This window comes from Ptychodera flava, chromosome 3, assembly GCF_041260155.1.
Source record: "Ptychodera flava strain L36383 chromosome 3, AS_Pfla_20210202, whole genome shotgun sequence".
Taxonomy (NCBI): domain Eukaryota; kingdom Metazoa; phylum Hemichordata; class Enteropneusta; family Ptychoderidae; genus Ptychodera; species Ptychodera flava.
In genome coordinates, this window is record NC_091930.1 from 1,639,323 (window position 1) to 1,655,493 (window position 16,171).

A 16,171-nucleotide genomic window follows, 5' to 3' on the forward strand; every position below is an offset into this window, starting at 1 on the left:
GTTCAGTGGAAGGCTGGCCGAGGCCAACCTTAGTGGTAGTAAATGAACCATTTGTCTCATCATAGACTGTCTTTTGTCTCATATATAGTTTACAGTCGTCATGTTTCCAACTTTACTCTATCTCATCATATTTCGGTTGCCAGAACCTCTTAAGCTAAGAATAAGCATAACGTGATCGATGCATGGTCTCATTCGTGATCATTTGAGTTTTCACTCACCGCATTGGTTTGAAGTGTTTAATTCAAAAATAAAAGATACCTCTGAAATGTGGTGTCCAAAGTTACCCAATTATTGAAAAAAAAACACTGGCACTTGTCAAGGTTTTAGAGAGGTACCAATGGCTGATTTTGTATCATGTTGGTTTCTGAATTATCATGTGGTTATCATGTTAAACATTCTCTGCTCATACAACCATATAAAGTTCGACCAGCCTATGATTACGTACCAAGAAGTTCGATGCTCAGAGCGCCTACGGGTCAAAAAATTTACCAATAATCGGATGCAAAGTAGTACATCCAAAACCTGATAATAGGAATATGTTCTGATACATTACAGTGAGGTCCACACGAAAGCAACAAGAGCAGCACCCTCGTGATGGCAGACCATATACCATGTGGTAGTCAACAATCTTTAGCTGACCAAAATACTAAGAGAAAAAGGCAGCGTGACAGTGACAATGGCGGCAGTGATGGCGGAACTTTTCAAAAATCACAGGTAAGTTACGATGTTGATTCATCGCATGTTATTTTCTAACCGTTGTGACAGAGGCACACTGAGAATAGAAATGAATAGTAATTGGATGCCTTAGCATCCAAGTAAGTTTAGTATGTGAAAGAAAAACCTTAATGACGCTTATATTTGGTCTTCATTAAAATGAAAATAATAGTACTTTGATTTCAATTTGTCATATCATATCTGGGTGACGTATTCAAGAGCAAATGCTCAATATGTGTTTACTATTATTCATCTTGACGAGCTAATCCCTTATCACTGTAACTTTTCAGAGAACGGAGGAAAACAAGTACAGCCACCTGCCACTCTGATCGTACTCGAAAGATGGGGTATTCCGATCCTTGGAGGTATTCCAGCTGCCTTGTATTTGCTCATTTATCTTCTGAAATCGACAGGATTCAGGATATTTTGCACCGTCCTGGAAGCCGATAAATACACTTCAAGAGAAGCAAAACGTCTCGGCATACGCCTTCTGTTACCAGAACTAAAACCACACTACAGTTCTACAAAACCAACGCCAACGTGGCTTGAGGCGCACAGAACTTACTATCCCCATTTAGAAAAACTGCAAAATATGAAGTTCATCTTCGGTTTTGGATTGGTAACATCTTCAATTGCATGTGATATAAAGAACGTCATATTTCCCGTTTCTAAATTCTGCGTAGTCAATGTGTGGTGTCCGGATTTCATCACTAAAGAAACATTAGATTTTGATGAAGAAACATTTCAAAATCGTTGTAAACTTCTTGACCTTGAAAACTGGTCTGCCGATATAATTCTTTCAATAGGACCTTTAGTATTTGACCATTTTAACGTCAGATACAGCGATCTAAAAGCAAACCAGTATCAACTAATTCCAAAACCGTTGGAAATATATTTTAACCTACCGTTACTAGAAGTTGATCAATCGCGAGACACAATTCTACACTTTACAATTCTGTCATTGTTTGAAAAGACTGTAATTGATGAACTTTCTCCAAATAATGTTCTGCAGCAAGCAATGAATCTAATGGCGAAATCGTATGAAGACAAATTTGAAGATCCTCCAAAATGGACAATTCTCTGCACAGAAAAAACAAGTGATAGAATAATCAGATCACGTTTAGATCCACACTCCAACCTGTATGTATACGTTAAACGACTGAAGTCAACTGACTACATTCATGAACTGCGTTATTCACACATTTTTATAATGCCAGAAAGGTCAGTTGACATGTTCAGTTTAACGATGGCCGCAATGGCAAGCGGGAAACCAGTAATTGTTCCTGCGATGTCAGAATGTGATATGTTTTTTTCGGAAATACTTATCTTTGTACCGAGAAAATATGGTCGTTGATATGCGATACGGTGCACAAAAATTACGCGATAGGATCGTACATATCCTCCGAAACTACAGTGTGTACATGGAGCAAGCAAACAGGTCAGGTGTATCCTCCAAGGAAATCTCGCAAAGGAAATCGAGAAATGATCACTATGTTGGTAGATGAAGTCACAGTACATGTGCAACTCTCAAGAACAGAGCATGTGGCAACTGTCCCTTCATGTAGTGATGCTACTCTGGTTTATGGTAAGATTGTCAAATCATTTACATATATTAGAAGACGCGTTCGTCCATTTAACTCAATCAACAATTTAATCATTTTCGCGCCAGAGGCATACCTCATTTATCCACTGGCAATGCCATGACAATGGTACGTTTACCTTCATCATTATCAAGTGAATAAAATCTAAAATTTTATTTCCAAATTACTTCCCTGTACCCAAATACAAGCTTGTTGCATTTTGTAAGTCTTAAATTGCTGCTTCCGTAAAGTTAAACGTTTTGTAACAAAATGTTATAATCTTTTTTATCGATGTTGGTTCATCAGCTTCTCAAACGTCACGGGACATCCACACGGACAATGAACAACGCGATTCCGGTTAGTATCTTTAACAGCTATGACTGGTAACAGCATTGCTTTATCATCAAATTGTACAAGTTGAGATTGTATAAACGTCGCTGGCGTGAATATATAAATGGAAGCCGTATCCCACGAGTTTATAATTTATTTAGACTATGGGAACTTCTACAGTGAAAGTACACCTACGTATTTCTTCCTTCTTGTATGTATTCAGTCAGTGATATTTCCATACAGAATGAGATACCATTTTCTATCGCATTGCCTGTTTTTTGTTCAGCTACAGTCAGTTTGCGGATCGACCCTTCCTATGGAAACCCAGCAAATGGTGTATCCATGCCTGACGTGGAAGGCGCATTTTACCAAGAGCATCGCCCAGAACTTATATATCAACTGATGAATGGTATTCACGATGACCTCGATGTCCAAAAAGTAGAAAAGGGTTGTCTTCGGTATGTGACGAAATGTGGATCATTAGAAGCACTTGAAGCCCTGTGGAGTGAATATATCAGTGGACGACTGGACAAAACCATCCATTCTACAATCATCACACCAACACTCCTCAGCAAGATTCAAGCTCACTACCTAACCCTTGATATCTACATTCCAGTACAGGAGTATTTACTCTGTAAGAGGGAACTGCCACTGATCTCAGGTGATTCACCTACACTTTGTATTTTTCTGTTCCTCGTATATATCAAATCGGGTAAACATTTATCGCGATGAACCCAATTCTTCGTTATCTGCTTTTTGACTTAAAAAAGAAAGTTCATCATGTCTTTTTTGTATTTATGACGGTCCTACTGCTGACAAAGATATAATATTATGGTACACGCATCTGTCACCATAATTATTATAAACCAACAATCACGCTAATACACTGGCATTGGGCATTAGTAAAGAGGCAAGTTTAATGTTTTGAAAATCCGGCTGCGGTATAATCATACATTACGTTATAAAATGAACATGATTTCGATTTGGATGACTATTCGGGCTTTAACCTTACCAAGTTGTTTGGGGATGCAGAACCAACTAGCTTAGCTAGGATTTTGGTATTTAAAATTTGACAGCTGGAAAATTCCAGGGGACAGGCTCCCTCCCCGCAGACTAACGCCTCCTGGCTGCGTTCACAAAAACAGCGAGGGAGGCACCGCAGGAATTCAGGGAGATTAGAAAATTTGGGGCTTGTAGGGGGGGAGACTTAAAAGTCTTGCTCTATCTATAGGCAGACCTGAAAAATAGGTAATTGAATGAAAAATTAATAAAATTTTAATATCATCCAATTGTTCTAATGATTAAATACTACATCTAGAACATTTTTGTCTCATTTCATAACCTGTATTTCGAAAAAATCTAAAGATGTATGACTTTTTGTCAAAAATCCAAAGATTTGGGCCTAGTAATTGGCCTAATTACGAAACTTAAGTAATTGACATGATACTGCTACATGCCGTGAAACAAATTGATGTGCATATGTATGAAATAGGTCAATGTCATTGTACCAACTTTGAATGATACAGGTTGAAATATGTCTGAGTGATGGCTCTGTACATGAAAAAATCGTAACAAATATCCCGCCAAACAGCCATATTTGATCTTACTGTCTAAAAAATCTACACGTGATATGTATGACATAAGTCAATGTCCATGTACCAGCTTTGAAAACAATCGGTTGAGACTTGCTAGAGTTATGGCTCCCGTCATGAAAAAAAACCACATAACAAAATGGCCACCATGCAGCCATGTTTAATCTTATCATAAAACAAATCAATGTGCATATGCATGACATAAGTCGATGTCCTTGTACCAACTGTGAATAAAATCGGTTGAGATGTGCCTGAGTTATGGCTCCGTACATGAAAACATCGTAACAAAATGGCCACACGGCGGTCATATTGGGTCATATCACAAAACAAATCAATGTCCATATGTATTAAATAGGTCAATGTCCTTGTACCAGGTTTGAATAAAATCGATTGAGACGGGCCTGAGTTATGGCTAAGGACATGAAAAATTGTAACAAAATGGCTGCCATGCGGCCATATTAGATCATATCATGAAATAAATTGACGTCCATATGTATGACATAGGTTAATATCCTTGTACCAACTTTGAATAAAGTCGGTTGAGACATGACTGAGTTATGGCTAAGGACATGAAAGAAATTGTAACAAAATGGCCGCCATGCGGCCATATTGGATCATGTCGTGAAACAAATTGACGTGCATATGTATGACATAGGTCAATATCCTTGTAACAACTTCAATAAATCAGTTGAAACATGTTTGAGTTATGGCTCTGTACATGAAAAAAAAATCGTAATAAAATGGATTGTATCACAAAACAAATCGACGTGCATATGTATAACATATGAAGTAATCCTTGTACCAAGTTTGAATGAAATCGCTCCAGGCATTACTGAGATATCTGCGTGAACGGACGGACTGACACACGGACGGACGCACGGACATGACCAAACTTTTAAGTCCCCCTCCCCCCGGATGGTGTCCGTGGGCACTAAAATCAAAGCGAGAACAATTTTGTTACTTTTATTACCTTTATCTCGAAAAAATCTTAACGTGCATGATTTTTCGTAAAAAACCGAACATATGGGCCTAGTAACGGGCAACAGCTGCAACTGTAGATATGTTTTTAAATATTTCTATGCAATATATCAAATACAGTTTCTCGCTGACTCCCTATAGCATGCTGAAACACACAATATTCAGTTTGTCGACAAAGCCTGTATAAAGGCTAAATATATATATTGGGTGCTCGCCAGAGGCAAGACTGAAAGTCATTTAAAGTATTTCGCGCCTCGAAAGTCAAAGACTTAAACTTTGCTCAAACTTTCCTTAAAGAATATTTCAACAATTCTCTTGCAAAATCAAGAGTAAAAATCGAGGCTCACCGTGCAAGTTTTGGTACTAGGGAAACAAATAACGCAAGATTTACTGATATTTAAAATTCAAAATGGCAGCCATTCCTGTGTTAACTCTATGGAAAAACTAAAATTTCGAATTTCGAAAAACTAAGCCAGTGAAAAGTTTTCTTACGCCAAGAGATTTAAATTGAACTCCCAACAAGTGGTATATCAGAAAAGAATTGTAAAAGTTTGAGAGTCCAAATTTGTGTCCCCGAGGCGCGTTTTTATCTTAGTTTTAAATGACACAAACGGACGGTACACATCTTTGGTAGTTTATAATTAAGATTGGAAGTATTAATCAGACAATTCCTCTAGCTCCCCCTGCAGTGCCAATGTCAATGCATACCGACAGTAACAGAGATCGCTCTGACTCTGATGTAGTTGAACAGAAGGGTCGGTCAGTTATTGACGCTCATGACAGTGAAATATACTTGTACACAAGATAAATCAAGAGAGTAAAACATGATATGGAAGACCTGGAAACTGAAACTATTAGGAATTTTTAAAATCTGACATATGAACATTGTACAATATTAAAGGAAAAAGATGGGTAAGAATATTGAGGGGGGATCTGAAAAAGTAAGATTTCAAACGCGACTCCTCCAGCCCCCATCCCTCACTATTATTTGTGAATGCAGCCTTACCATGCTACTTTAATGGAATTGAATTTAAGAAAGACGTGATTATTGTGTATTAAAACTGAGATTACACTATCCGGTATACGCGCGTTGCATTTTTAATGACAACAGCTTTCACTTTATGCAGGTTCTGTAACGTTGCCATCTCGCCGTCAAAGTATTGGTGCAACAACTGAACTGGGAGCTGCCCACGTCATCGTAATACACAAAACGGTACAGTGGACACTCTAAATCTGGTTCTGTCACGGATGCAAATACAAAACAGCCACCCTCACTCCACATTGTTCAGTCGAGATGACATCCATGTCAAAGAATTGCATCACTACAAAACAACGTTCACCAAAACACATGGCAAAGTAACAACTGACGTCTATGTCCAAGAAGCAAGGCTCGGGGCATACCAGAGAAAAAAGCACGAACTTGTCAGGGATTTCACTGCTGAAACAACACAAGTCGGGCAGATGGAAAATTCTATGGAATCTGACTTCATCCAGCTAAAGATAGGGACTACTAACTACAGCCGTCAGAAGAAGGTGGAATTGCGTGAAGACAATGAAGTGTTGACTTTGTACAAGTTGAAGGGTGAGATAGGACGCGTCACTGAAGGTAAGCATAGCTTTTATGAGAAGAAACAACACTCGTTTGATATCCAAGCGGGGGGACTTAGAAGATTTTGGGAGGGGAAATCCGAGAGGTAGCCTTTTAATATCCATCAATATCTGCGTGCCCTATTTTCGCGCACCCTTTGGTCACCGAAATGTCATAATTTCATTAGTGCCCTTGTTAACCAGTATTTTAACTGGCACTTTTGCTGTTGTTTTACACGTACCCAGTGTTTCAGTTTGAAACATTAGGTAGCACCATTCACTTTTGTGCATATACTGCGGTTTCTAATCATTACACCTGAAAATATTTTGAATACTAAAATTCAGTTTGTTCTTATAGCCTGCATTTGATATCCTGTGTCCATTGTTGTTCGCTACAATGATGTGCTGATTAGTGGCTTGGTGTCAATTCAGGCAATGTATAGTGCTCGATGCGTTTCCGCAGGGCATAGGTATTGCTAGACGTGGAACTTGTCGTGATTACTGTACAGACTGTTTCATGCGCTTGGCTATATATATATATATATATATATATATATATATATATATATATATATATATATATATATATATATATAAAGAGAACACATCAAGTATGTTTGGTACCTATTACCGGAGTTTCACGCATACACCCGATCGTCAGATAGGCAGATTTAATGGTATGAATATGCTTCAGATGCTTACATATAAGTATCAGGTTTGATCAAACCATTTGTTGTGAAGGGTTGGTGGGATTGACATTTGACATGTACGATTTGTTTTCGTGTTAGCATTTGGAGACCAGCTCAAAATTGAATTGAATTTATATTGTCGACATATTACACACACCACACACACACACACACACACACACACACACACACACACACACACACACACACACACACACACACACACATATATATATATATATATAATATATATATATATATATATATATATATATATATATATATATATATATATATATATATATATATATATATATATATACACGATGGTTTCAACCGGGCTCGAACCCACAACGCACGGCACCCAATCACCTAGCGCAGAGGCCAACAGACAAAACCGCTTGGATAAATTCCCAATCTCATAAAGATTTGTTCAGTAACCGAGCTAAGGATGTTACAATTTTGACTGCGCCCTCTCCACTCGCCGGATATATATATATATATATATATATATATATTTTTCTATATATCTTTATATATATATATATATATATATATATATATATATATATATGTGCCAAGCGCATGAAACAGTCTGTAGAGTAATCACAACAAGTTCGAGACAGCAGCATTAATGACATCAACAGAGAGGCCAAATTGATCACCGAAAAACTTAAGATCGATGACAGGGTGGACACCATGGCAGAAAAAGAAGCTTTTTGTAACTTTAAAAGACCACAAGGAAAATTTTGCAAACAAACCTACCTGCAGGCTCATCAACCCATCGAAATCAGAAATAGGCATCATAAGCAAAACCATCCTGGACCTTGTAAACCGAGATATACTGCGTAAGACGCACCTGAACCAATGGAAGAACACAAATGACGTCACAAACTGGTTCAAATGCATCAATCGGAGAGAACACAGCACATTCATCGCCTTTGACATCATAGACTTTTACCCTTCAATCACCAAGAAGTTGCTAGCAGACGCAATCCACCACGCACAAAAATATACCAGCATCACAGACGAAGAGTTGAACATCATTATGCATTCAAGAAAGTCCATCCTACATAACAAAGAATCAGCATGGTCCAAGAAAAGCTCCACCGGCGACATGTTCGACGTGACAATGGGTAGTTTTGACGGGGCCGAGATATGCGAACTGGTCGGAGCATACATCCTCTCATCACTCAGCCAAATACTTGAAAAAACCAACGTCGGCCTCTACCGAGACGACGGCCTCGCAGTCACAAACATCAGATCACCAAGGCAGTGCGACAAAATGAAGAAAGAAATCATTTCCATGTTCCATTCATTTGACCTACGCATCACCATACAAGTAAACATCAAGACCACAAATTTCCTCGACGTAACACTCAACCTGCAAAACGGAACATTCCAACCTTACAGCAAAGCAAATAACCAGCTGCTTTACGTTGATAAAAGATCCAACCATCCACCACCCATCCTAAAGCAAATTCCAATCTCCGTCAACAAAAGAATATCAACCATATCGGACTGTGAAGCTACATTCAAAAAGGCCGCCCCTGAATACGAAACAGCACTCACGAGAAGCGGCCATCAGCACATCATGAAATACAATCAACCACCGGCAGCGCCCCCAAAAAATCACGAAGCAGGCAGATAATCTGGTATAACCAACCATTCAACAAAGCAGTAAATACAAACATCGGCAGAAGATTCCTGAACCTCATTAAATTACACTTCCCGCAAGGACATCCATTACACAAGATCTTCAATAAACAATGTGAAAGTCAGCTACAACTGTACAAGAAATATGGGCAGTATAATCAGAACCCATAACAACCACCTCCTACACAACGACAACAAACCAACCAAGTCATGTAACTGCCGCAAAAAAGAAGATTGCCCATTGTCCGGAAACTGCCTCACGCCCTCAGTAGTATACAAAGCCACCGTAAATACAAGCAATGATACAAAGCACTATATCGGACTCACGGACTCAGCTTTCATAACGAGATACACATATCACAAATATACTTTCAAAACATCAAAACACAGGAACAGCACGGAACTCTCAAAATACATATGGACCCTTAAGGACAGCAACACCAACTACAATGTCACATGGTCTATCATTGACAGAGCCCCGCCTTACTCGACCAAGACAAAACGCTGCAACCTCTGCATCACGGAGAAATTTCACATTTATTATCAACTCAGACAAGTCAACACTGCTAAACAAACGTACAGAATTTCTGTCGAAATGTAGACACAGAAGCAAAGTCCTTCTCATTAACACTTGAACGCGCCAGAACAACCGCCTCGTTTGCATATACACCTGACCTATATATAGGTAGCTGCAAGCCCGCCAACATCACTCCTGACGATTGCCAAGCGCATGAACAGTCTGTAGAGTATCACGACAAGTTCCACGTCTAGCAATATATATATATATATATATATATATATATATATATATATATATATATTATATATAATATATATATACTGAGAATCGAGGAACTTGCAGTTGTCACTATACAGGCTGTTCCAGCGCTAAGCAATCAACAGGAGTGAGGATTTGGCGGGAATAGGGCTGTTTTTAATGTACCAGGTGGGTATGCATATGCAAATGAGTGGTTGCGGCCAATGTCAGGTCAGTTATTAATTAGGAGATATTTGCTGCTGTGTCTGCATTTAGAGGGGAATTCTGTTCGCTTGTTGAGGGTTGATTTGCTGTCTGAATAGATTATATGGAATTTTTCTGTTAAAGCCCCAGTATTTTTAACTTTTAACAATTTTGTTTTCATATTTTTGATTAAAATGACATCCTCAGTGTGTGAAAGTAGACCATAATCGATACTGAATCGCATGGTCTTGCATGCCCAGCCCGCCTCACAAACGTATACGATTAACAGTAAAAGGAGCGAAAAAAAAGACTTCTTGTCCGGACCAGAAGTCAGACTTTGTTGACACACGAAACGAAATGTAATCACACCACCGCGCATGCTGAACCAAATCTACGCAAGATTTACTGTGGCGCTCATAGAAACCTACGCTCTTCGAAAAGGTTTGATCCATCGAATCTGGAGACTCAGCTAAAAACGTGCGTAAGATATAAATATGTAAGTGTTTACAGATTGTTCCGACTATAATGAGCCGTGCAAACAATTCCGGAAACGTCTTGAACAGCTAAACTAACGGAGGCAGTCGATTGTAAGCTCCAATTTCATGCAAGGCATTTCACGCTGTGACCGGCTGTACGAAGATCAAGTTTGCTGAACAAATTGAGAGAAAATTGAGAGAAAAAACATATATAAATAAAAATGTAACACTTCACCATCGTAATCAGTGAACTAGTCTCTTCTTCCATTATGGAGTATAATGAAAATTTCGTTGAATACAAATGACGGGACTGATTCTGCTTCGTCTACTCCAAACGAAGTTTAGTGTACGACACCGGCTACGCTGCAGGCAACACAGCCTATCAACTTCGCCGTAATTGAAAACGCCAAGAAGGCAAAAAATTATATCTTGAGTGCAGTACAAAACTCATTAAATTTAAATGTATTTCCAAATAATATCGAACGTAACGGCTATCTAATCCTCACAAGGACTGCCGTAGCTTGCTGCGATGCCATGGAGGTCCAGGCAGGGTAGAAGTTCGAACACAAGAGAGATCCCGGCCTCACTGCAAAGTCGTCCCTAGACTCTCCACAGTCGCTGTGCCTTGTTTTGTGCGCGCCGCGATGGGCCTGCATTCGAAGGCTGTGCAGCTGTGAGCACGCGCTGCCAGACACAGCGACTGTCAGTTCTTGCAAGTATATGAATATTCATAAGGGTAGTGACGTCAAAAGAAACACCTATCTAACTGGGCGGAGAGAATATATACTAGTAGCTGGTAGACCTATATACGCGGTATGTTTTTATTTTTCATTTTTCATTTTATTTGGCTATGGTACTTGTCATTTTTGTTTTGATTAACGGATGTGTGGTGTTCTATAAAGTACCCGGATCAGGCAGAAATCCGACCGGTCGCTTGCAAGAACGTCCAGACCCTGGGATTCGCGTCGCGTCTCTGAAGGGCGCGCGCGTGTTCCAACAGGGAAGAACGCGAATCGCAGGGTCTCTGCCAGACTAAGTCGTCCCCTGCGCACCAAACGTCCCGACAGCAAACTAACCGCTTGGTTTGATTCTGTTGTTTACATATTTTTGTATAACATTCATGATACATATATCTGACTTTCACAACTGTACAATTTGCTTAGGACTGTGATTTTGGCTGTAGTCCAGAGACGATCGAGGGAGCTAAGGGACTGGACACAAATTACAGGGGGATGGGGGGTTGGCCGGTGTTTTTTGGGGGTGAGTCGTCATTTTTCGCGCAAGCAGTTTTGAAGGGTCATACAATTTTGTGTATGCCTATGGGGGTGGTCGCCTTTTTTATGCATCAAAGCTGAACTTGCATGTGCACGTATTGAAGAATATGGAATACTGAAAAAAGAAAAAATACTTCCTGGCACTTTCATTTTCTGCCATTCCATTTTCGGCGTGCCCCTCGGGCGCAATTTTAAGGGTATAATAAACAATGTATTGATGATCTAAGCAGCCACATTGATTTAAGTTGTCATGATTTCTACTTATCCAACCCCTCTATTGTGCATAACTGTCCCCTATTATGACTCTTTCAATAACAATTTGGGAGATCACTTATTTGATATCATTCTCCCATTGACAATACATTAGGTATAGGTCGGTGTCAAATGTTCATGTCGCTGTATGTACATTTTTTATTTTTTGAGGACATTGACAGAATACAAACTATTCAGAATAGTGCAAAATGTCATCAATAACAACTGGAAGCTTCAGGTCGAACAACTTTTGAATAACAATTTAGGATCACATAACCTATGAGTTATTTGTAGTGTCCTCATAGCCTACAATGTATAGTGAATAAACATTTCGATGAAATTCCAAAATCAAATTTCTTGCACAACCATGGACATGAAACCACTCTAGTCTAATTATTAACATTAATACTAATAATTAAGTGTACATAAATGCACACATTTACTTAGTTTTGTATTGGAAAAAAAATATTCATAGTTTTGTCATAGACTGCTATGCATAGTGAATCGACATTTCAGTTAAATTCCAAAATCAAATTTCCTGCACAACCATGGACTTGAAACCACTCTGGTCTAATCATGAACATTAATACTAATAATTAGGTGTACATAAATGCACAGATTTATCAAGTTTTGTATTGGAAAAAAAATATTATAGTTTTGTCATAGACTGCTATGCATAGTGAATCGACATTTCAGTTATATTCCAGAATCAAATTTCCTGCACAACCATGGACTTGAAACCACTCTGGTCTAATCATGAACATTAATACTAATAATTAGGTGTACATAAATGCACAGATTTACTTAGTTTTGTATTGGAAAAAAATATTCATAGTTTTGTCATAGACTGCTATGCATAGTGAATCGACATTTCAGTTAATCCCAATATCAAATTTATTGCACAACCATGGACTTGAAACCACTCTGGTCTAATCATTAACATTAATACTAATAATTAGGTGTGTACATAAATGCAAAGATTTATCAAGTTTTGTATTGGAAAAAAATATTCATAGTTTTGTCATAGACTGCTATGCATAGTGAAACGACATTTCAGTGAAATTCCAAAATCAAATTTGTTGCACAACCATGGACTTGAAACCACTCTGGTTTAATCATGAACATTAATACTTATACTTAGGTGTACAAAAATGCACAGATTTACTTAGTTTTGTGTTGGAAAAAAATTATTCATAGTTTTGTCATAGACTGCATGTATAGAGAATCAACATTTCAGTGATATGCCAAAATGAAAATTCTTGCACAGCCATGGACTTGAAACCACTCTAGTCTAATTATGAACATTTATACCAATAATCGAGTGTACATAAATTGACAGATTTGCCAAGTTTTGTATTTTAAAACAATTATTCTTACTTTTGTCATAGACTACAATGTATGATGGATGAAATGTTTATGCGAAATTCCAAAAACAAAGTTCTTGTACACAGATGCACGAGTTACCACCCTCTTTAATCAAGTACAATTATGTCAATTATTCAGGGTCCATATATGCAGTAAAAGTGCATATTATTAATTGTGAAAGAATTTTTTACAGTTTTGTCATAGACTCCCATGTATAGTGAATCAACATTATCTATGAAATCTAAAAATTACATTGTTTGTACACGCATGCACTTTTTACCTGCCACTTCAAGCAAAGTACATTTACATGAATTATCACACACATATGATTTGAAACTTTTGGACAAATCGTTATATCAGCAACATTTTGCCTTCATTTGGGAGGGGGATTTCAAAAGTATAGCAAGTCAGAAGGGGGGTCTTGAACACATTGCGGGTTTGTTGGGGGGGGGTATTGAGTAACAGGGGAGGGTCATTATTTTCATGCACGGATAAGGGGGGAGAGTCACTAATTTTTTGCATGAACTTTTGAAGGGTCACTATTTTTGATGCAGCGGTGTTTCGAAAAAACACGGCCCACCCCCCCCTCTGAAATTTGTGTCCAGTCCCTCAGGCAGGTCACAAATTTGCATGGACAATACCCGGGACAATTATACACGCAGCTCAATGAGGAAGTCGTTCACATAAATCTAAATGAAGTGATCAATACAAAACTTTTCAACTTCACTTGTTCTGAAAATTTATGATCAATGGTTCTGATTTTACAATGCAGCGTTGTTTTTTTCGCGTTTGGCGGGCTACTAATCCTGTAAGGCTGTACTACATGGAGGTAGTAGACTGTACAAGTGCAGCGGGGATGGGCCGAGATTGGCGTGGGGCGTACAGCAAGGTAAAGTTGACAGCGTCCATGCAGAATGCCCGCGTGTTCGGCTTTCCCGTTTGGTAGGAAATTTACCGTTGTTATCAGAATGCCTTTTTGCCTGTATAAAAGCTCAAAAGCTGATGCATCAAAAGCCAAGACTCATGATATCATGATAACATTTCTCCATGACCCAGTCTCTCCTTCCACATCCTGTAACGACTGTAGAAAACTACTGTGTGACATCATCATCACCACTGTCGATCCTCATCTTAACTGTCGCTGGTGCCATTGAGTACATGAACAACGATATCATTTTCATCGTCACTATCTTCTCTAGTAGTTGCAGCTACTTGTAGTTTTTTGCCTTGCTTCATGTATTTGATATTTATTGTTCTGTTAAAGAACTATGGGCCCAAGCCTACCTTCTGGGCCCCTATGTTTTTACATGAGTTCAACTTTCTTCTTCTCGCTCTCCGCTCTTTATTTGTCGACCTAGAACTCAAACACTGGTTACTGCAAACTTCTAAAACTTGCAGGTCTAATAGGTACCTACCTACATATTTTGATTGGTCACGTGACCTGGCGACCATATTGGATTTTCCAAAAAATTAAAAATGGCTTCTCCTGGTGATCCAGGGGTCTTTTGATTTTGAATTTTTTCATATAGCAAGCATGACCTCAAATCTTAAGAATTTGCAAATAAAATTGTGTGCGGTCACGTGACTTTGGCCGCAATATTGGATTTTCGAAAATGTGATATAACTGAGGTTACGTTGGTATTGACGGTTATGTGGTAGCGTCTCGGGGCCGGCAAGGCTAGTATTCCAATGATGAAGGGATGTTAAAGACGACTGGAACGGCGAGTACAATATAATCTAAGATGCTACTTTATTACACTAAGCTCTAAGCTATGTACAATAGAGATGAGCTGGAGAGACTGCTTGAGTACACGTGGGCCAAGACAGATATACATGCCCTCATGAATAGTAATGACAGCTCATGAATAATAATGACATGACACTATGTCACATTCCTCCCTCCTTATTTTGATGGAGACAGGGAGTCTACATCACTATTACGGCAAAATCATACAGAAAATCAGCAAAAATCAAAGTAAAATAATACAATGCTAATACTACTGAATCAAAGGAAAGTACATGACAAAAAAAACTACTGACTGAGTCGGGTACAGTAACCTGGGCAAACACCATTACTATAAGGGTTGAAAATTCAACACGCATTTTCCAAAACAGTGTATATCAGGTCACTACAGCCCTTTCACTACATCATTCATGCACCTTCACACACTACCGTACATCCGAGCTCCACATTCGCGACAATGCATCTGCATTTGTATTTTTGCTGCCCTTCTTATACTCAATCTTAAATTGATGCTCTTGCAGTATTAAACTCCATCGCAACAACCTACGATTTTTACTACACATTTTATCTAACCAAACCAATGGATTGTGATCTGTTTGAACTGTAAACTCTCTCCCGTACAAGTAAGGATTCAAAGCTTCCACAGCCCAAACAATGGCTAAACACTCTCTTTTTATAGTTGGGTAATTTCTCTCCCTGGGGAGGAGTTTTCGGCTAATATACTGAACCGGATGTTCCTCTCCCTTGTCATCATACTGACACAAAACCGCACCAATACCATGGTCAGACGCGTCTGTCTGCACCACAAACGGCTTATTATAATCTGGAACCGCCAGAACTGGTGATGATGCTAAAGCATCTTTCAGCTTCTGGAAAGCATCAACACAGCTCTGAGTCCATTAAACATTGGCTGGGCTATTTTTACATGTCAGCTCAGTCAATGGAGTCGCAATGTCAGAGAAATTTGGGATAA

The 16,171-nt window shown here is 38.8% G+C and overlaps 2 protein-coding genes across 2 annotated transcripts in view; both read left to right on the forward strand.

The window, feature by feature from the left end:
• LOC139129418 (uncharacterized) overlaps positions 1–16,171 on the forward strand; it is a 304,872-nt gene that overhangs the window by 11,916 nt on the left and 276,785 nt on the right. The gene's annotated exons all lie outside the window — the stretch shown is intronic.
• Positions 1,008–16,171, forward strand: part of LOC139129421 (E3 ubiquitin-protein ligase TRIM71-like) — a 195,313-nt gene continuing 180,149 nt past the window's right edge. The window contains exons 1-4 of the mRNA XM_070695061.1: positions 1,008–2,299; positions 2,601–2,651; positions 2,911–3,285; positions 6,322–6,800. Coding sequence (XP_070551162.1) covers positions 6,443–6,800 — 358 coding nt within the window. The 5' untranslated portion in view covers positions 1,008–2,299; positions 2,601–2,651; positions 2,911–3,285; positions 6,322–6,442. The remainder of the gene's footprint in view (positions 2,300–2,600; positions 2,652–2,910; positions 3,286–6,321; positions 6,801–16,171) is intronic.